At 40.6% G+C, this 20,864-nt stretch overlaps 1 protein-coding gene across 1 annotated transcript in view; it reads right to left on the reverse strand.

Moving 5' to 3' along the window:
* Window positions 1-3,171: 3,171 nt before the first annotated feature.
* The window catches only part of DOCK11 (dedicator of cytokinesis 11), a 187,270-nt gene continuing 169,577 nt past the window's right edge, over window positions 3,172-20,864 (reverse strand). The window contains 7 exon segments of the mRNA XM_081808354.1: window positions 3,172-3,635; window positions 7,363-7,501; window positions 8,843-8,943; window positions 9,704-9,894; window positions 10,491-10,701; window positions 19,823-19,969; window positions 20,508-20,621. Of these exon segments, the coding sequence (XP_081664480.1) occupies window positions 3,513-3,635; window positions 7,363-7,501; window positions 8,843-8,943; window positions 9,704-9,894; window positions 10,491-10,701; window positions 19,823-19,969; window positions 20,508-20,621 (1,026 nt within the window). The 3' untranslated portion in view covers window positions 3,172-3,512.

A 20,864-nucleotide genomic window follows, 5' to 3' on the forward strand; every position in this document is an offset into this window, starting at 1 on the left:
ATATGAAATGTCCAGAATGGGCAAAGCCAGATACAGAAAGTAGATTTGTGGTTGTCAGGGGCCGGGAAGGGGGTGATTCATAGGCAATGGGGAGTGGCCGCTCAGATGTATGGGGTTTCTTTCTGGGGTGATAAAATGCTCCAGAATTAAGTGTGCTGATAGTTGCACAACTCTGAATATACTAAAAACCATTGACTCATGCATTTTCAGTGAGTGACTTGCATGGTATGTGAATTAGAGCTCGATAAAGAGGAAAAATGGGGATGAAAAAACATATCAGAGTGAGTCTTCAAATGCCATACACAGAGGCAAAACTCTTTGTTGAATTTAGTCACAACTTCAACCAGGAGTTGGATAAACATACATATGCTCAGAGAGCGACCATTATGCGGTTAGGGAGTAGGAAAAAAAAAACACCTTTATTATAATTGGAACCAGATAAACAAAGCACTCTTATTGGCCAACTCTCAGGATAGGGGAAGAGCCTTGTTACACAAACCCACTCCCCATCCCCGACCAACTTTTATTCTCTTCCTTTCCCTTTGTGTTTTGATAGCCGAAGTAGTGTACTTCTAGCGCAAGACTGAGGCTGAAGGGAGCCCGCCATTTTGTGGGTCAGGGACCTAAAATACTTAGCTGATTATTGATATTTTGAAGAGTTGGGAAACTCCTATTTTTCCAATACGTCGCTCGGATTCTTCATCTCAGATCCAACTAGTATTTACATGTAAAAAGCCTGGGTCGTTACGCTGACCTATTTAGTTTGTTAATTAACCAGTGAGTCACCCCTAGTTCTATGATAAGGTGGTCAAGGTTCCAAGACTGTTGCTACCACAGCTGCTTTCTATTTCGTCTTTTTAAAAAGATGTTTACAATGTTTATCTAGGCAGGCAGATCCCATAAATATGATACCACTCTCGTCCACAGATGTGGTGGCACTGTAGTGATAAACACTACCGATGGTGACTTGTTCCTGTTCTATGAAGAAGCTTCCAGGGGGAATTGGATGCCAGCTGAACTGTGAAACGGTCGGTATAGCAGAAATGCATTCTTTGATGTGAATTAATCTGTAGAGGCTAAATCACTTCATGAAATCATATGCTGTGTCCAAACGCGCGTTCCTGGCTTCCTCCAGTCTAGCCCACCTCGTCCTCTACAGCTTGCTGCCCTTAGTCTGAAAGTTGGAGAGAGAAACCTAGTGAAATTGTGTCACGACCTGGAGAACCCACTGGCCACGGGACACACAATTATCCTTAACACTTCCTTTTTTCTCCTGAGTCATCAGTAACTCGGGTCCAGGCTTTCCACAGAACGTCTCTTGTACTTGGCGTTTCTTCTCCACGCTTGTTCTTATCTAGGGGGTTAGGGTCTCTGAGCTAGATTACTGTAAATCGGTTCCCACATTTCCATCCCTCTCCGCCTCAAAAACATCTGACAGCAACGCAAAGGATTAAACACCTAAAAGTAACATTTAATCAAGTGATCTCTCTGTCTGAATGCCTTTGCCTGGCTGCCCCATGTTTAGCGAGTAAAGTCCAAACACGATTAGCCTGCCATTCAAGGCCTTCCGCCACCTAGGGCCAAGTTTTCATTCTAGATTTATGTCATCTGCCACTCTCTTGGACAAAACTCATCTCCTTGCCATCCCCTGAACTTCTGCTAATTCATTTCGTGCCTTTGCACGCCGTCTTCCTCCTGCCTGGGATACCCGCGCATTTTTGAAAGCCTGTTCAGAATGCCCTTCCGTCCACGAAACCATCCCTGAACACTACAATCCAGTGACCTCTCATTCCTTGGAGGTGATACAAGTTATGGACAGTGGCCTTCACCTGGCGATGCTCCCAGACAATTGTTCTTGGCTTATGTTGTCAATTCTTGCATCATGTTTACTTTTGTGTCCATCTTGCCTTCACTACGTTGCAAGCTCCTTGAACACAGAGGTCACTTATTATACTTGACCAAAATGTACCCACGGTACATAACACTGTGCTGGGGGGCACGGAGGGACTAGTTATCGACTAAAGAGCACTCCAGTTTCCCCGGGATGCTTCATTCTCAGGTAGCAGCAACTGGTCTAGGTGATGGCTCCTTACACATCCAAACCACACCTAATCACTTCAAAGGTGAAATGAACTCTACAGGGTTACTCCAAGGTATTAAGGAATTACAAACTGCTTCTGAAATACTTCTGAATCCCCTGTGAAAATACAAAATTAAACCTTCAATAAATAATGTCATGCTCCCCTAAAAGCTTCAAGATGACATGTAAAGAAAAATGGCAAGCCAGGAGCATCATCTCTAAGATGTCTTGGTCACAAAGCATTAAAAAAGCCAAGTCTCCATGTGATTCATTTAGACTTCAGTGTCTTTTTTTTTTTTTTTTCTCTCTGAAAAACTGGCTAAACTCTATAAGGAAAATACGTCTCGAACTTAAAGTTTACACGAAAGGCAGCCAAAATTATACGGATAATTCAAGCTAAAAAAAAAAGTTCTTTACACCTCGGCGGCTCCTGAATGATGTAGGTAGTCTGAGAGGTCTTCATAGTTAGAAATGGAATCCCTAGCTAGCAGTCGCCAGATCTGCAGTGGGTACGTCCCCTGACCCCCCCAAATGCTGCAACCAGCCACTTCTCTCAAGGTACTTGTTAATCTTGTACACAGAAAAGAAAAATGGTCATTACATAAATACCTCCCTGATTCTGCTACTTTGAAAGCTCTGAAGTTGCATAGGATGTACTGACTGTAAATTCTCGGAACTATTTTATTTGGCCTTCTGGATAGCCCCAGAAAGCTCTGGGAACAAACCAATGCCACTTCCCAGGGAGAGCTAGGTCACGTAAGAATCCCTTGCCCTGGAAGGCAGAGAGAGACCAACTTGATCACCTGGCATCACTGGCTCAAAACTTGAAGGAACAGTAAGTTTGGTATTTCTGTGTATTGCCTTTCCTTGTGAAATCCTCCTTTTAAAATGACCCTTTTGTTTCCTTTAGCCTCGCCTTGACTACTAGCAGGCAGGAGTTCAGACTACCTCCCCAATTTGGAATATCCGTGTTTTATGCAAATTTGATCCATTTTTTTTTCTCTCCAAGGATCAGTATGATCATGAATTGAGCTTCCTGTCAAGAAAAATGCTAAGTTCAAAGTATTATTTCCTTCACTTCTAATTACAAATAAGTTTTACCTTTTATTGTGTTCCATTATACAATTTTACACAGTACCATTATTATCTGAAGCAATAATTAAGCAAATTGAATTAATGTTTTTGAGCTCTACTTTTCCGTATATAGATTTACCTAAAAAAGTACAAACCAAGCACAGTGGTGCAATTTTCCAGGCACTTTCAAGTTGCTTAAATATTTACAAATATGTAAGCACCCTGTTTGAAAGCATGAAAATTTTGGTGTCAGGAAGAAACACTCCATGTATATCAAATCTTTAAATTTTAACATTTGCACAGCTCCGATTATTCCTGAGAAAGGTCAGTCTCGTTGTCACTTTGCATCTGCATGTCCTCAGATTTCAGCAGTGTATCTTGGGGAACCATAACCTCTGTCGCTCGATGTACCACTAATTGCACAAAATACATGTAATGTGTTGCTCATCCAGGGGGAATGGATCGTGTCTTCTTGTAGTATCTAAAACAAAGAAAAAAAACCCTGCATGTTTATCATGAAGCAAAATAGCCGCTGTCAAAAAAGTATGTGTATATGAAATTACAGGCATATTTCAATTTGTCACCGACACGTAGCTATTTAAAATGACATAAAACAGAAAGAGCAAAGAATAACATTACCGACTTAAGTCTTCAAAGCTGTATTACAAAGGCAGCATAGCAAAAAAGCAGAAAAGATCTGGTTACTCAATAAGAAAAACAAAAGATTGTAAAATGCAAAATTCAAGAAAAAGGGAGAGGCAATGCAATCTTTAAAAAAATTTTTTTTTAAACGAACGATCATAACAGTGGTTCTTGGAATCACCAGTGGGGCTTTTCAAACACACAGATACCCATGTTCCTTCCCTGGAGACTTGGAAAATATTCTTAAATAAAGTCACAAGTACATATTTCTATTCTAAAGACCCACTAGAACTATATAAGCTAATTGATACAGAAGGCTTTTCATGGAAATGAAGAACTTCACACATATAACATGTAAATTTTATATCCCATAAGTATATAAACATATATATTCATATTGGTATAGATATTTTTAAAACTTTCCATTTTGTGTGATCAAATATGCTTGATTAGATGGAAGAAAAGAAGGGGTGCCTGACTGGCCCAGTTGGGAGAGTATGTGACTCTTGGTCTTGGGGTCGTAAGTTCAAGCCCCACATTGGGTGTGGAGCCTACTTTAAAAAAAAAAAAAAAAAAGATGGAAGAAAAGAATACCATACACATCACATCCAACCTCTTTACTGTATGATCCCAGCTTAGGTCTCAAGCTTTCAATACTTGGTTCTCAAGTTAGCTTTGAAACTTCAGTATTAAGCCCACAAACTGGTCTACGGTGACAGTAATGAGTCATATCATTTGTGTTGCTACAAATTAGGTCTTATACAAAGTCCGTAATAGAGAAATTTCCTCTTACAAAAATCGTAACTCATGACACGAATCTGGAAGCCAAGCAGAGGTTTAAGAGATGACTAATTGTTTATCCACACCTGTCAGATGTGACAAGACAATATGGGACTCATTGTGTAGAAAACAAAACATACCAGACCCTACAGTGGCCACCACTAACTCTATCTAATTAAGAAATCTGCAATTCATCATTTTAAGATAATATAAATCCCCTCTTATTTTTTTAAAGATTTTATTTATTTAAGTCTCCTTTTAAAAGTCAAAAGCTTGAAGAAGTTTTACAAAGAACTGTATATTTTGGTATACTATAACAGATTACATTGAAGAGGGTGAAGAATATCCAGGCCATATATCTTTTGTCAAGTAATCATTTATGGGGCACAACAGAATAATTTATATTGCACTCTACAGCTATATTTTACCTTATTTTGTATTATTTTCTTTTCCTTTGGGAAATAACATATCTCAAAGTGTAGGACTGAAAAAAGGCTCTCTTTTGTGAGAATCTAATAGGAAACGTTAAATTATAAAAATTCACTATAAAGTCAACAGTTAGGGCACACCTAAATACGATGCATTATGACGGGACAGCATGCATAAATATAAACCAATAGAAACTTAAGATTTTTCAATAAAACAAGACAAAATCAAAGAGGGAGACAAGCCAAAAGAGACTCTTAACCACAGGAAACAAACCGAGGGTTGCTGGAGGGGGAGGGGGGTGGGGGACTGGGGTAAATGGGGTGATGGGCATTAAGGAGGGCACATGATGTAATGAGCACTGGGTATGATATGCAACTGAATCACGGACCTCTACCTCTGAAACTAATAATGAACTATATGTTAATTAATTGAATGTAAATAAAATTAAATTAAATTTAAAAAAGAAACTAAGATTTTTTCTTTGTTACCTATCTATATATAATATCAAGGGTCTAAAATACTGGTCTCTCCAACTCAATAAAATAGCCACAGTTTATGGGAATCAAATGAGAGAGACAGGTGGGAAGTGGGACAGCAGATTTGCAAAATCCATACTTCGGGGGAGAGGGGAAGAACATTATAAAATGACTACTGTAAGTATCTTGATCACTGTAATAACAGTAAGTTGAATAATTTGTTTTCCATTTGAGTACTTTAGAGTTTAAGGCTACGTCATGCAGTTGCATGCAAATGGAATAATTGCAGCGCACTACACATTGGCTTAAAACAACGTCTGTCGTTGTCGTATTTTTGTGAAGGAGTTTTTGCTGATTTTCTAGGGATTATGAAGAATAGAAATGCATACACTGGACAGCTCCTAGGAACAAATTACATCATCTACTTGCGTCAGAGCAGTGATGGCACAGAAAGGTATATGGCTCTCCACTACCCATGGGCTGAGCTCGAGACACAGGGAACAAAGGAAGTGGAATGATTTCCTACCTTCCTAGTCCTGATCACCTGGCTGCTTTGGGAAGGAGACAAAAAAGGATCTCTGAACACTGAACAGCAGAGGGATGCCTTGGAACAGTTTGTACTCCTTCCTAAATGGGCTAATAGAAGTAGAGATGGCAAAAAGGAGAACTAGAACACTGATTCCGGACTCCTCGGGCCAACGAGATTCCCAGACATGGAGAACGGGCGGGTAGGAGAGTGGGGGGTAAGCAGTCTCACTGACCAAATGGGATGATGAAGGTCTGGCTGGCTGACTTCTTCAGGCTGAGAAGATGACAATGGTTGGAAAATGAGACTCCTGGTCATTCAGCGCAACCTTGTGCTAACTAACTAAATTTCCCACAGCAAGCAATTGCTGAAACGCAGCTACCAGGACGGAGAAGGTTCTGGAACGAGCTTTAAGAATGTGTTCTCTAAAGGGTTGTAGTTATCCTTGTCTCTCGGAAGAAAGCCTTGCTTTCTTCAAAATTCAGGGTTTGAAGAGTTTCTGAAGCAAGTATTTATCTCATTGGCTGTTTTCATTAGTAAGGAAATGAAGCTTAATAGGCTCAGTCGCTGAGGGACTAGGCCATTGTGCTGGGACTTTTACAAACGTGTTGAAGACACTAAAATACTTGAGTGACAATCCATGTGTAGAGTGGTCAGGACTCCAGCATAAAAATGAAGTTTACCAGGATAACCTAGGAGTACTCGGGTTGAAGACAAACAGGTGTATAAAAGTCCCCGGAGGTGCCTGGGGACTGGGGGCTGGCTCAGGCGTATGAAAGTCCTAACTACCTGATTGTGACATAATGTGGCTGTCAGTGGTGAACAGGTCTTGGCTTCCATATTTTTCAGGTTGTGGCTTTCCTAAGTTAGCTGCAATTGTCATGAACACTCAGTCATAGATGAAAATGCCAAGACATTTCTCCAATTTTGGAAGCCCCTCAGTGTCTCACCTAAACGATAGAATCTATAGCTTCTTACAGCCAAGATAGAGAGATTCTTTTAGGGATTTGGCTCCTGTGCCAATCATCTCACTTCTTTAGGACCCTTCTTGAGAGACTCTTACCCATGTCTCCAGTAGATCAATTTAGATTGGCTCAGCTAGTTACTTCTAATAGCACTGCGGCCTAAAGAACAAAATGGGCTTATTACTGATAATTGCTTTAGCAATTGCTTCAGATAATTATTCCAAATTCGATTTGCATTATATCATTTAAACGATTAAAGATAATAGGAGCAAACTTGAAAACACAGACGGAGTAATTTCAAGGTAATGCATTCCGAACGAACAGACTTTGCTAAGTAACACTTCAGGGGCCCCAGATCATGTTTTCATTTTCAACTACCCTAATACTTGCCTGCTCATGGATAATGTCAGACAATTCTTTCACCATGTCTCTGAAATTTGACTTGAGCCCTTCATGGTACTCAATTTGATCCTCTTTAATTAGCCGCTCATTTAGTTCAAGTGCAATGCTGCATGCCTGTATGAATTTCCTGTGGAAAAAGAGCAAAGATAAGGGTTTCATCATTTATTCCTAGAAAGTCTCACTGACCATCAATTTGATATTCACTTTAACCGCGGCTTGCCTAGAGGGAAGACTGGAATCCTGTATTTTCTCACTGTGTCTTTGCTAATGCCACTTCCTAAGTCCGAAATACCTTTCCTTTCTTTCTCACCTTTTCCCTCTGGTTTCTCACCTCCTTTGAAACCTGGCTCAAAACATCGACCTTCTAGAAAGACTATTTGCTCAGCCACATGATATCAAATCAGCTAAAGTTGTGCTAATGTTAATTTGCACCTGTAGATAGTGAGTTATGCATTCGAACATAATTTATTTGGGGCTACTATGTAGCCAGTACGCGGCTGGGTGTTATAGATAGGAATTATCTGCCCTGGGCTGGGAGTGGGGACATAGATGGGGCGGGGAGCGGAATGGGTGAAATTGGTGAAGGGGATTAAGAGGTACAGACTTCTTGTTATAAATAAGTCACAGAGAGTTGATGACTTATTGTAAGAGCATTTGTCCATCATTCATGCGTTTGTGTGTGATGTCCATAATTAGAGCGTAGGTCTTAGGGGACAAAGTACCTCATTGCCCCATTTGGTTTGCATCCCTGTCATAGCAACTAGTAGAATCTTTCTGCACACGCCAGGCATTAATAAATATTGGTGGATGAGTGACTACTGGTTACTCTGCAGCCTGGAACAGTTGCTAACACACAGACAGGAAAAGTAAATGAAGTCGGGAGCAAACGAGTGGATGAGTTATCATCTTCCCTCTTAGCCTATTTTACTCAACTGTCTCTCTTCTGAATGTGAACTTTTTTTTATATATATTAAACAGATTGTTTTCTAATGCAAGACTGTTCAGGCATGCCTTAGCTTACAGGGATGCTCCCTCGAGCCACGGGATCATGTGCCCTGGACCAGCAGAATCCCAAGTGAAAGCAAGAACCCAGGACAGGGGGGCAAGCCTATCCAACCCTTCCAGTTCAACTTTTGTTCCCACCCTAAATGGTTTGAAATGCTGTAAGATGAAGTCGATCAGGCAAAGGAGGAAAGCACATAATGAATGTAGGCTTCCATTTGTGCCGCACTATCCAAAGCAATTAGGTAAATTGGCATATTTCATTGTTAATGTCCTGCAGCCAGAAAGAGATTGTGCATTTCCTCGCTACTTAAAGTACTGTTGGCAGGTCACTTAAACTATTGTAAAAGAGAACGGAGAATGTCTTTTTTGGAGGGATGTTATTAAGTGAATATTTTGGTTTCTCTAAAGAAGAAAATGGGAGTAAAAGGATAGAGGTCTAAAGGGAAAAGGACACAGCACTTACCTAAACATGTCTTTCAACTCATTTACTTTCTTAGGTGGATACTTGCTAGCTTGGCTATCATTTAAGAAAGCCCTTGCGTATGCTAATGGACCAGCATTTACCTAAAGTACAAAGGGGGAAAAATGAAAGAGTTGTTAGAATGTAATCAAAAAGTAATTTCTGCCTTTCTCTTTTTATTTTTATTATTTTTTTACGATTTCATTTTTTTAAAGTAATCTCTACTCCCAACGTGGGGCTCAAACTCACAACCCTGAGACCAAGACTTGCAAGAGGCGCCCCTGCATTATCTCTAAAAAAACCCAAACAAACCCTAGGGCCCCTGGGTGGCTCAGTCGGTTAAGCGTTTGCCTTCAGCTCCGGTCATGATCCCAGGGTCCTGGGATCGAGCCCCGTGTCCAGGCTCCCTGCTCAGCGGGGAGTCTGCTTCTCCCTCTCCTTCCTGCTCGTGATCTCTCTCACTATTTCTCTCTCAAATAAATAAAATATTTTAAAAAAATAATAATTTTTTTAAAAACCCTAAATACATTAAAAATCTCTACCCGAGGACCATATTTACTATTCTTACTAGAAGTTTACTTGAAAAACAATGACTAAAGCAAATAATCTGCAAAGATGGTATTCAAACAAGTTACTTAATGAATTTTAGCTATGGAAGTACAGAGCGTGGCTACTGTCTCAGGGGTTTATGTTAAAGTCTTCTGCCATAATGCAAAATTGATGGACACGTCTGAGCCTAATTTCTTTCAGTTCACCGAGAACAGTGCACAAGCAGATTACACAATTGCAATTCATGCTTGCTCCGTGCCCTTATGAAAGCAAGAACATCAGGGACCGTTCAGGACCCCTTCAGCAACCACACACCTGCACTGAGACGCAGCCCTGCAATTTCAGCTGGAGCTGAATCATGTCCACGTCAGCAGAAGAGCAAAGTTTTTTCAGCTCTGCCGTTTTATCTTTGATTTCATCAGTAGCAACATCGATGGGCTTTAAATTAATCTGCTGCTCATAGTTTATAGGGATCCTCTTCTTCACATATGGGAAGGAGTTGGAAGCTGTTAAAAGGTTCACACTGATTTGTTATCTTGGAAAAAAAATCATTCGTGCAAACAGCCAAATCAAAGGAAAAGCTCCACTATGCTTAATTGCCCCCATCATGCATTCTCTAGAAAATACCCTAGGGTACCAGAAAGCACCTTATTAGTTCAGGATTGAGGGGAAAATTCTCTTTATGGGACACCCTGGAGCAATCAGTCACGAATTACATATGGGGTGACTATGGTATATAATGTTGCTGTGTTTGTGCAAGCTCATGGGTAAAGAGCAGAACAACGCAGGATTAAAACTGCAGCTTACGTCTTCCTGCTTGCCACCTGCTACTTGTGTGTATCAAAAAGAACCAAGTCAGGGCGCCTGGGTGGCTCAGTTGGTTAAGCGACCGCCTTCGGCTCAGGTCATGATCCTGGAGTCCCGGGATCGAGTCCCACATCGGGCTCCCTGCTCAGCGAGGGGTCTGCTTCTCCCTCTGACCCTCTTCCCTCTCGTGCTCTCTGTCTCTCATTCTCTCTCTCTCAAATAAATAAATAAAATCTTTAAAAAAAAAAAAAAGAACCAAGTCAAACAAAAGGTTATCATGCAAAGTCCTACTTACTAGTCAAGATTGTGCGGCGTTTGCATTGTTCTTCTACGCAACCTTGCTTTTTGCCGGATAATGTATAAGGAGCTTCAAAAACAAATCTGTTGATATTATGGTTTCTTTCAAACTCGGTCTTTCTTTCTGTGAGTTCTTTGTCATCAAAGTAGGGCTTCACGTAAGTGACTTGGATATGAGCATATTTTGGATCGAGCTCTTTGGCATTCACCTATAAAGTAAGAAAGTTTTGGGTTTTATTCAGTGGAAGAGAAGAGGGGGAACAGGTAAGCCATTAACTCCCTTGAGATCAACTGAGGAACGTTGTCATTATGATTGTGTTCCCAGCTGAATGCACACCCAGAGGGGAGCTTTGTTCTTTTTTTAAGGATCGTGTCCTTCTGATTATAAAGAAGTTACAGAAACCTATTCGGAAATTATAGGAATGGGGGAAGAAAACACAAATCGCAATCCTACCACTCGGCAAGGACCATTATTCACATTTTCACATATTTCCTTCCAATCTTTTCTCTAGGCACATATTATTTACAAAGCTGAGGTCATACTAAACACTGTTGTATAATCTGATTCTTTAAAAATATATTTCAAAGGTTAACTGTACATTTGAATTCTACCTCGATAAAAACATATTATGGAGAGGATTCTGAGAAGGTGGTAGAGCACCAGAAATCTACCTTCCTACCTAGACAACATTTACACTGGCAGAATCTGTCTGATCTGTTTTGGCACTCTGGTGTCTATTGAAAGCTTGCAACTTGCAGGGGAAGACTTGGACAGAACATTGCAGTTCATTTTGATTTCGGTCAGTTTCATCTCTTGGCGCAATGGCAGCTACTCTTATCCTACCCCTCAGCCCCATGGCAGGCAGCTGTGCACATGTTCCTGGAACAGCTTGCAGGAGCCAGGATGGGCAAGAAGGATCCTGTCTTCCAAATACTGGGGATCTGTGCTCCGACTGCTGTTTCTGACCATAGAGGTACAAAGAGGCTGTAGCCATTTTTTTTAAACTTTCTAAAAAAAAGACTTCATTTATTTATTTGACAGAGGGAGAAAGAGAGAGAGAGCACAAGCAGGGGGGGCGGCAGGCAGAGCGGGTGGGGGGGAAGCAGGCTCCCCACTGAGCAAAGAGCCCCATGCAAGGCTCGATCCCAGGATCTGGGATCATGACCCAAGCTGAAGGCAGATCAGATGCTTAACTGACTGAGTCACCCAGGTGCCCCTGCTGTGGCCATTTTTGTTGTACCTCCCTGCCCCTGGCTGAAGTGACTTCCAGGGGACTTAAAAGATCTCTCCCCTTTCTTTTTCTTTTTCCCCTCTTGGGAGCCAGACACTGAAGACAAGGACACTCAAAAGCAACAGTATATAGGAAGGAAATTAGAAACTCACCATGCATGCCCAGGGGAAGAGGCGGGTTCAGAAAAGACCTGAGAAGACCCTAAATTTATACCTCAGGCTGATCCATGGCACAGAGACAGACTATGATAATTAAAAACAAAACCCAGCAAATCCTGGGAAAGGGGGAGAATCTGATTTCTAGAATGACCACAGTATCAGATTGAAATGTCCAGTTTTCAACAACAATAAAAAATCACAAGGCATATAAAGAAACAGGAAAGCATGGCACATTCAAAGGAGAAAAATAACCCAATGGAAACTTGCCCCCAAAAAAGACCTGATAGTAGACCTACCAGAAAAAGACTTTAAAACAACTCTCTTGATCAAAGAACTAAAGGGAGATGTGGAGAAAGTCAAGAAAACAATGTATGGACAAATGTCAGTATCAACGAAGAGGTAGAAAACCTAAAAAGAAACCAAACAAATTTTTGGAGCTGAAAAATATAAGTAAAATGAAAATTCACTAGACGGATTCAAAGGCAGATTTGAACAGACAGAAGTAATAGTCAGGGAACTCGAAAATATAACAATCATGTGGAACATCACCCAGTGGACCAACATGCACATTATAGGAGTCCCTGAAAGGAGAAGAGATGGAAAGGGGCAGAGATAATATTTGAAGAAATAATGGGTGAAAACTTCCCAAATTTGAGAAAAGGCATGACTATAAACGTCCAAGAAGACCAAAAGATTCTAAATAGGGTAAGTCAAAGAGACCCACACTCAACCACATTAAAATCAAACTGTCAAAAGTCAAAGACAAAAGAGAATTTTGAAAGAATCAAGCGAGAAGTGACTCATCACATGTAATAATTTTGTTTTCTACAGAAGAGATTAAATGTATTTTTTTGGACACACAATGTATAAAGATGTAGTTCTACAACATCAAGAACTGAAAGTGGTAGGGATGGGACTGTTAAAGAAGCAGATGTTTTGTATGTTATTGAAGTTGGACAGGTATAAATTCAAATTAGAGGGTTATAACTTTAGGATGTTAAATGTAACCCCCATGAAAACCACAAAAATAGAGTTGAAGAATACAGTCAAAAGGAAATGGGAAACAAATTTAACTATTTCACTATAAAAATTAATTAAACAGAAAGAAAACAGTAATGCAAAAAATGAGAGACAAAATAGCTCTAAGGCACATAAGAAAACAAATAGCAGAATAAAAGAAGTCTCTCCTTATCAGTAATTACTTGAAATGTGAATGGATTAAAAGGTAATCAAAAGAGAGATTTGTAGAATGGATAAAAAATTATGATCCAACTATATGCAGTCTACAAGAGATTTATTTTAGATCCAAAGACACACATGGGCTGAAAATGAAAAACAGAAAAAGATATTCCATGCATATAGTAACCAAAGAGAGCAGGGGTGGATATACTAATATTGAACAAAATAGACTTAAAAGTTTTAACAGGTCACAACAGACAAAAAAGGACATTGTATATTGATAAAAGATGCAGTACACAGCAAGAAGATAAAACAATCATAAACATCTACACACCCAGTAACAGACCATCAAAGTATATAAAGCAGGGGTGCCTGGGTGGCTCAGCCGTTAAGCGTCTGCCTTCGGCTCAGGTCATGATCCCAGGGTCCTGGGATCGAGCCCCGCATCTGGCTCCCTGCTCCGCGGGAAGCCTGCTTCTCCCTCTCCCACTCCCCCTGCTTGTGTTCCGTCTCTCACTGTCTCTCTCTGTCAAATAAATAAATATTTAAAAATATATGTAAAAAGCAAAAAGTGACAGAGCTCAAAGGAGAAACAGTTTTACAATAATACGTGGAGACTTTAATACCCCACTCTCAATACTAGATACTGCAAGCAGACCGAAGGAAGGAAGGAAATAGAGGACTTAAAGAACACAACAAACCAACTACATCTCACAGACATATACAGAATACTCTACCCAACAACAGTATGCTTTCTTCTCAAGTGCACATGGGACATTTTCCAGGATAGACTGCATGTTAGGCCACAAATTAAGTCTCAAAAGATTTAAGAAGACAGATACCATACAAAGTATTTTCTCTGACCACAGTGGGATAAAGTTAGAAATCAATAACAGAAGTAAAATGGGAAAATTTATAAATCTGTGGAAATTAAACACTTAAAAAAATCAATGGTTCAAAGAAAAAAATCACAAGGGAAATTAGAAAATACTTAGAAATTAACAAAAACAAAATCACAACATACCAAAACTTATAGGACACAGCAAAAGCAGTGCTAAGGAGATTTATAGTGATAAACACAACATTAAAAAATGGGAAAGATCTCAATTCAACAACATAATTTTACAACTTAAGGAACTAGAAAGAGAGGAGCTAAACCCAAAGCTAGCAGAAGGAAGGAAATAAAGATTAAGCAGAGATAAATGAAATAGAGAATAGAAAAATAGAGAAAAGCAATGAAACCAAAGCTTGGTTCTTTGAAAAGATCAATGAAATTGACAAATCTTTAACTAGATGGACTAAGAAAAAAAGAACACTCAAAATTACTAAAATCAGAAATTAAAATGAGGACATTACTACCAATTCTATAGAAATAAAAAGGATTATAGGAGAGTACTATGAGCAACTGTATGCCAACAAATTAGATAACCTAGATGAAATGAATAAATTCCTAGAAACACAAAGCCTCCCAAGACTAAACCATGAAAAAAAAAAATAGAAAAATCTGAATAGATCTATAGCTAGTAAGGAGTTTGAATTAGTAATCAAAAATTTTCTGTTGGGACCCCCCAGGTGGCTCAGTCGGTTGACTCTTGATTTCAGCTCCGGTCTTGATCTCAGCATTGTGAGTTCGAGCCCCATGTCAGGCTCCATGCTGGAGCCTACCTAAAAAAAAAAAATTTCTGGGGTGCCTGCGTAGCTCAGTCAGTTGAGCATCCGATTCTTGATTTCGGCTCAGGTCATGATCTCAGGGTCCTGGGATTGAGCCCCACGTCAGGCTCTGCACTCAGTGCAGAGTTTGTTTGAGATTCTGTCCCTCTGTCCCTCCCCCTGTTCTCTCTCTCTCCAATAGATACATAAATAAAATATTTTTAAAAATTTCTGATGAAGAAAAGCTCTGGACCTGATGTCTTCACTGGTAAAGTCTACAAAACACTTAAAGAAGAACTAACCTCAATCCTTCTCAAACTCTTCTGAAAAACTGAAGGGGAGGGAACACACTCTGACTTATTCTATAATGTCAACATTACCCTGAAACCAAAGCCAGACAAAGACAGTACAAAAAAACTACCCCAGTACCCCTTATGAACATTGATGCAAAAATCCTCAACAGAATACTGGCAAATAGAATTCAGCAGCATATTAAAAGGATTATATGCCATGACCAAGTAGGATTTATTCCTGGAAAGCAAGGATGGTTCAACATATAAAAATCAATCAATGTAATACACCACATAAACAGAAAGAAGGGGAAAAAACCTACATGATCATCTCAATTGACACAGCAAAAGCATTTGACAAAACTCAACATCTCTCATAATGAAAATACTCGGGGCCCCTGGGTGGCTCAGTCGGTTAAGCGGCTGCCTTCAGCTCAGGTCATGATCCCAGGGTCCTGGGATCGAGCCCCGCATCAGGCTCCCCGCTCAGCGGGAAGCCTGCTTCTCCCTCTCCCACTCCCCCTGCTTGTGTTCCCTCTCTCGCTGTGTCTCTCTCTGTCAAATAAATAAATAAAATCTTTAAAAAAAAAAAATACTCAACAAACCAGGAACAGAAGGGAATTTCCACAATCCAATCAAGGGCCCCTATGAGAAACCCACAGTGAACATTATACTCAATGCTGAAAGGCTGAAAGCTTTTCCTCTAAGATCAGGAACAAAGCAAGAATGCCCATTTTTGCCGCTTTTTTCCAAGATGGTGCTGGAAGCACCACTGAACTGTATACCTAAAAATGGTCAAAATAGTAAATTTTATGTTATGTTTAACAAGAAACATAGTTATTATAGTTCTACATGGTCATTAGCATGACTTTTTTAAAAAAAGATTTTATTTATTGGAGAGAGAGAGAGCACAAGCAGGGGGGAAGGGCAGAGGGAGAGGGAGAAGCAGGCTCCCCACTGAGCAGGGAGCCCAACACGGGCTCGATCCCAGGACCCTGGGATCATGACCCGAGCCAAAGGCAGACGCTTAACCGACTGAGCCACCCAAGCGCCCTGGTCATTAACATGACTTTGAATGGATATATGGATAGACACTATTTATTGGATCAGTCCCTCATCAATAGAGTCTTAGGTTGTTTCTCAATGTTTTGCAATTGCAAGTAGTACTCTGATAAACATCCTTACATTTAAAACTATGTGCATGATTTTCTGATTTATTCCGCAGCATAAATTACTAGAAGTTGCTTTGTTAGATTTACATGGTACTAAGGATTTTGATATATACGACACAGTTACCCTACAGAAAAGCTTACCAATTTGTACATCCACAAGAAGTGACTGACATTGTAAGAGTGGGCTCTCTTGATGACATTAATCCTATCTTAGGTCCTCTGGTCCTCCAAAGGGACCACAGGAAAGCAGAATGGTTCTCTTCCAGAGACAGAAATTATGGTAGTTATGGACCATTTCACAAAGAGCCAAAATTCCATGTTAAGAAGCTACGCTGCTGGAAGCAAATCTCAGAGCTGTCCCTGCTGGACATTCCATCTGTGGGCCCTGGATACCCTCCCCTCCATCAGTCTCCCCACTAACCTGAAACTATGCCCAGGCCCCTCTTTCAGTGTTCTCCCAACTCACTCTGACTTGGGCCTTGGCTGTTGGTGACTTTGTCAATGTCACTGCAATTTATGATAGGTCTTTTTTGTGTTTGGTGTAGAAAACAAAAATTGAAACAAACAATCAAAAAAAGACAACAAAAACCTCTCGGGGAACAGTCTCTATATCCTTTTTTTCTCCACAGAAACCGGAGGATGGCTAGGTGATAGAAATTTTCTTAGCATCTCTTAACTTCTCCAAACCCATTCTATTTGATCTTACATAAAAATCTAAAAGCCTATTTCTCCAGAAGCCTTAACCTTCTTTTCTCTCCTAGTAAATAGCTAGATTTCTCTACAGAGAACAAACAGGGGGCACCTGGGTGGCTCAGTCGGTTAAGCGTCTGCCTTCGGCTTGGGTCATGATCCCAGGGTCCTGGGATCGGGCCCTGTGTCGGGCTCCTTGCTTGGCGGGGAGTCTGCCTCTTCCTCTCCCTCTGTGTGCTCTCTCTCTCTCAAATAAATAAATAAATAAATAAACAAATCTTTAACAAAAAGAACAAACTGATGGTTACCAGAGGGGAGGAGGGGTAGGGGATGGGCAAAATGGGTGAAGGAGAGAGGGAGGTACAGGCTTCCAGTTATGGAATGAATAAGTCATGGGAATAAAAGGTACAGCATACGGAATATAGTCAATGATACCGTAATAGCGTTGTATGGTGACAGGTGGGGGCTGCAACTGAGGACAGCACTAAGGTATAAACTTGTTGAATCACTATGTTGGGCACCTAAAACAAATGTAACATTGTGTGTCAACTAGACTCAGGAAAAAAAAAAAAAAAGTGAGATTTCTCTTAAGGGCCCTCAGGAGATGGCTGAGGTAATTATCTAGGCTAAGACAAAATATAGCAGGGAAATAAAAAAGAGGTCAAGCCTGATTTTAACCTTATAAAAGTAAAATATGTATATGGTAAAACGTTCAAACCGTACACAAGGGTATACATGAAAAGTCAACAATTTCTTGCCATGTAAGACTCTAGTCCCTCTCCTCAGGGGTAAGCATGGTTAACAATTTTGTATGTATCATTCCTGAAATTTCCTAAGCATATACAAGTTATTGTGAATATCAATTTTTACACCAATGTGATCATCCTATCCATGATTTCCTGCACCTCACTTTTCCCCCCTCAATAATATATCTTAACAGGGGCACCTGGGTGGCTCAGTCATTAAGTGTCTGCCTTCAGCTCAGGTCATGGTCCCAGGATCCTGGGATCGAGCCCCACATCGGGCTCCCTGCTCAGCGGGAAGCCTGCTTCTCCCTCTCCCTCTCCCCCTGCTTGAGTTCCTGCTCTCGCTGTGTCTCTGTCAAATAAATAAATAAAATCTTAAAAAAATATATATATATCTTAACAGGTTCAAATCAACACTTCTAAATCTATGTCAATTTTTTTTAACGCATAGGTACTATATCCATCGTGTGGATAACACCGTTTCTTTAGCCATATGGACATTTAGATTGCTTCCAGGCTGCTATATAAACTTTGCAGCAATGAACACCTTTCATCATCCATCTTTATCGTAGTGTACACCTACAGAATAAAATCCTAAACACGAGAGGCGCCTGGGTGGCTCCATGGGTTAAGCGTCTGACTTTGGATTTAGGCTCAGGTCATGATCTCAGGGTAGTGAGAGCGAGCCCCGGCTTGGTCTCCATGCTGGGGGCATGGAGCCTGCTTCAGATTCTCTCTCCCTCTCCCTCTGTCCTCCCCCACCTTTTAAAAAAAAAGCCCCTTAAATGTGAAATTGTTGGGTCCAGGGAAATGTATGTTTAAAATATTGGAAAATATTGCCAAGCGGCTCTTCGAACTGTGTCCTTAAGCAGATTTTGTTCTTTGGCAAGATAGAAGAGTGTTTCTAATCTTTATTTGCACACATTAAGAAAGAAATAAGGACTTTCAAAGTAGCAAGTGCTTATGATGTCTGTTGCCAATGGAGAATGACTCACATATTGTGCATACAAATAATGCCAGGAGTCCACCTGCCTGAGAGTGGTCGGTCCCTAGCACCGGCTCACCGAGTGTTCGGGGGCAAAATAAAGCAGAAAACTGCGTGTTGCTCAGCAAGCCTGGCTTTCCATTAACTTTCCATTTAAAGTATCAGTCGTGTGGCAACGAGCCTGAAACTATCTGGCTACAGGGAAGTAAAATCTTCTGTTGTCTTAACTGAATAAAACAACACAAAATAGTGACACTGATAAAGAAGGAAGTAGAGGGGTAGTGCCAAATATTAATGAATTTGGAACCCACCAGCATATCTACTTTTAAATGTCTCGGGCACAGAGTCAAGGTAAAACCATCTCCATGGGAGACGAGCTAAGTCTACAAAGTGAAGAGATCATTTTCATGACGGACCGTGAAGTGTCTTTACTATGGCCGGGAGCTTTTCGCTCTAGTGACACTGTCTATTAGCTGCTAAGTCGCCTGCACCCTCGTCGCTCCGTAAATATCGCTGTGGCCTGCAGATCCCGCACTGCCCTAACCACCAGCTCTCATTCTGGGCACATCTATGGCGACTGGGAACGGTCAGGCATTCCTACTGTGCTTTCCGCAAATGTCGCCTACGGGACACGATGCATCTCTAGGAAAGAGCCTCTCTTGCTGGAACCTTTTTCATCCTGGCCTGGCAGGGCCTGGTGGGATGGGTAACCTTCAGAGCAAGGCCAGGGGATCTCTCCTAAACTTACTTCATTGCACATGTAACTACTGAACTAAGGATAGCTTAGAAGGAAATGCACTATTATCTCCATTTTACTAACGAGAAAGATGAGGCACAAGAGAAGTTAAGTAACTTCCCTATGGTCACCTAGCTAGCAAATGGCAAGAGAATGGAGACTTGGGGCACCTGGGTGGCTCAGTCGGTGAAGCATCTGCCTTTGGCTCAGGTCATGATCCCAGAGTCCTGGGATGGAGCCCCTTGCTCGTAATCTCTCTCAAATAAATAAATAAATAAATAAATAAATAAATAAAAATCTTTAAAAAAAAAGAGAGAAAGAGAATGGAGATTTGAATCCTGCTCTGACTCCAAAACCCCCATCCTTTCTTTCACTATCTGGACAGGCTCTATTTCCATACTTCTTCCCCACCAGCTGAAAAAGGAAAAAGTCAGCAGTGTACCACGTCTGGAACTCACAAACAATGATTTCGAAATGCAGGGTATATGTTACCTTGTCAGAATCCTGAATTATTTTAACATTCTCTGTGCCAAATTTTTCACCATAAAGTTTCACGAGTCTCAGGGAAATCTCTGAGAGGCCGGTGAGCTTTGGTTCTTTATAGATGTACTCCTTCCCATCTTCTTCTTCAAAGAAAGACTATTGTAGAGTGAAACACACAATCACTTATAAATAGTCTGAGCAAGCACAGCACTTAAAGAAAGTGTACAAAATAGCTAGCAATAATATACTTGAAATACATTTTAAATAGTACTGAAAGCCACGTGGCGTGTATTCACTCTTTTAACCTCAAATAAGTAAGAATTTTCAAATTCGCCATCATAGGGACATAAAATTGGCCTGAAGATTTCCATACTAGGGTTCTTCTCATTCCCTGTCATGCTTACCTGTTTATTTGAAAGCTTGCAGTGCCAGATATTAAATATATACTTTAAGAAGTTCAACAGAAAAATGAAACTGAGGGAAAAATTCAAATCTTCTATGTTGTACTCTGACCTAATGGATTTAGATATGGAAACCAAAGTGAACTTTACACTTACAGAGCCTCCTGGCCTGCTGTGATCAGCCCTCTATCTAGACACACTCCAAGAACCAGTACCCGCTGCTAGAGCAATCTAATAATTCAAAGGTGAATGTTTAAAAAGAAAAACAACTTTATGAACGGAAGTATACTTACTTGGCCATAAAAGGCAACTCTGAAGAAAGTTCCTAAAAGTCTTTTTTTTGTATGCATAACCTCTAGAACTTTTGTGTAAGCTCCATGAAGAGTTCTATAAACTTGAGTAAGTTTCTGAAAAAGGAAAATATACAAATCAGCTTTGTCTTTTGGTTCATTACTAAATGGCTAAGATACATGCACTGGGTTGGGGGGGGAGGTTTGGGGAAGCAATGCTATTTCCTTTTCAAAATGGTTTTGTTGGGGTCCCTGCCCCTTTGTCACAATTAGACAAAATTCCTCAGCCATGTTGTCTAAGGGTAGAGGGGCGCCTGGGTGGCTCAGTCGGTTAAGCGTCTGCCTTCAGCTCAGGTCATG

Source organism: Leptonychotes weddellii, chromosome X (genome assembly GCF_054177405.1).
Source record: "Leptonychotes weddellii isolate Sample4059 chromosome X, ASM5417740v2, whole genome shotgun sequence".
In the NCBI taxonomy this organism is placed as follows: domain Eukaryota; kingdom Metazoa; phylum Chordata; class Mammalia; order Carnivora; family Phocidae; genus Leptonychotes; species Leptonychotes weddellii.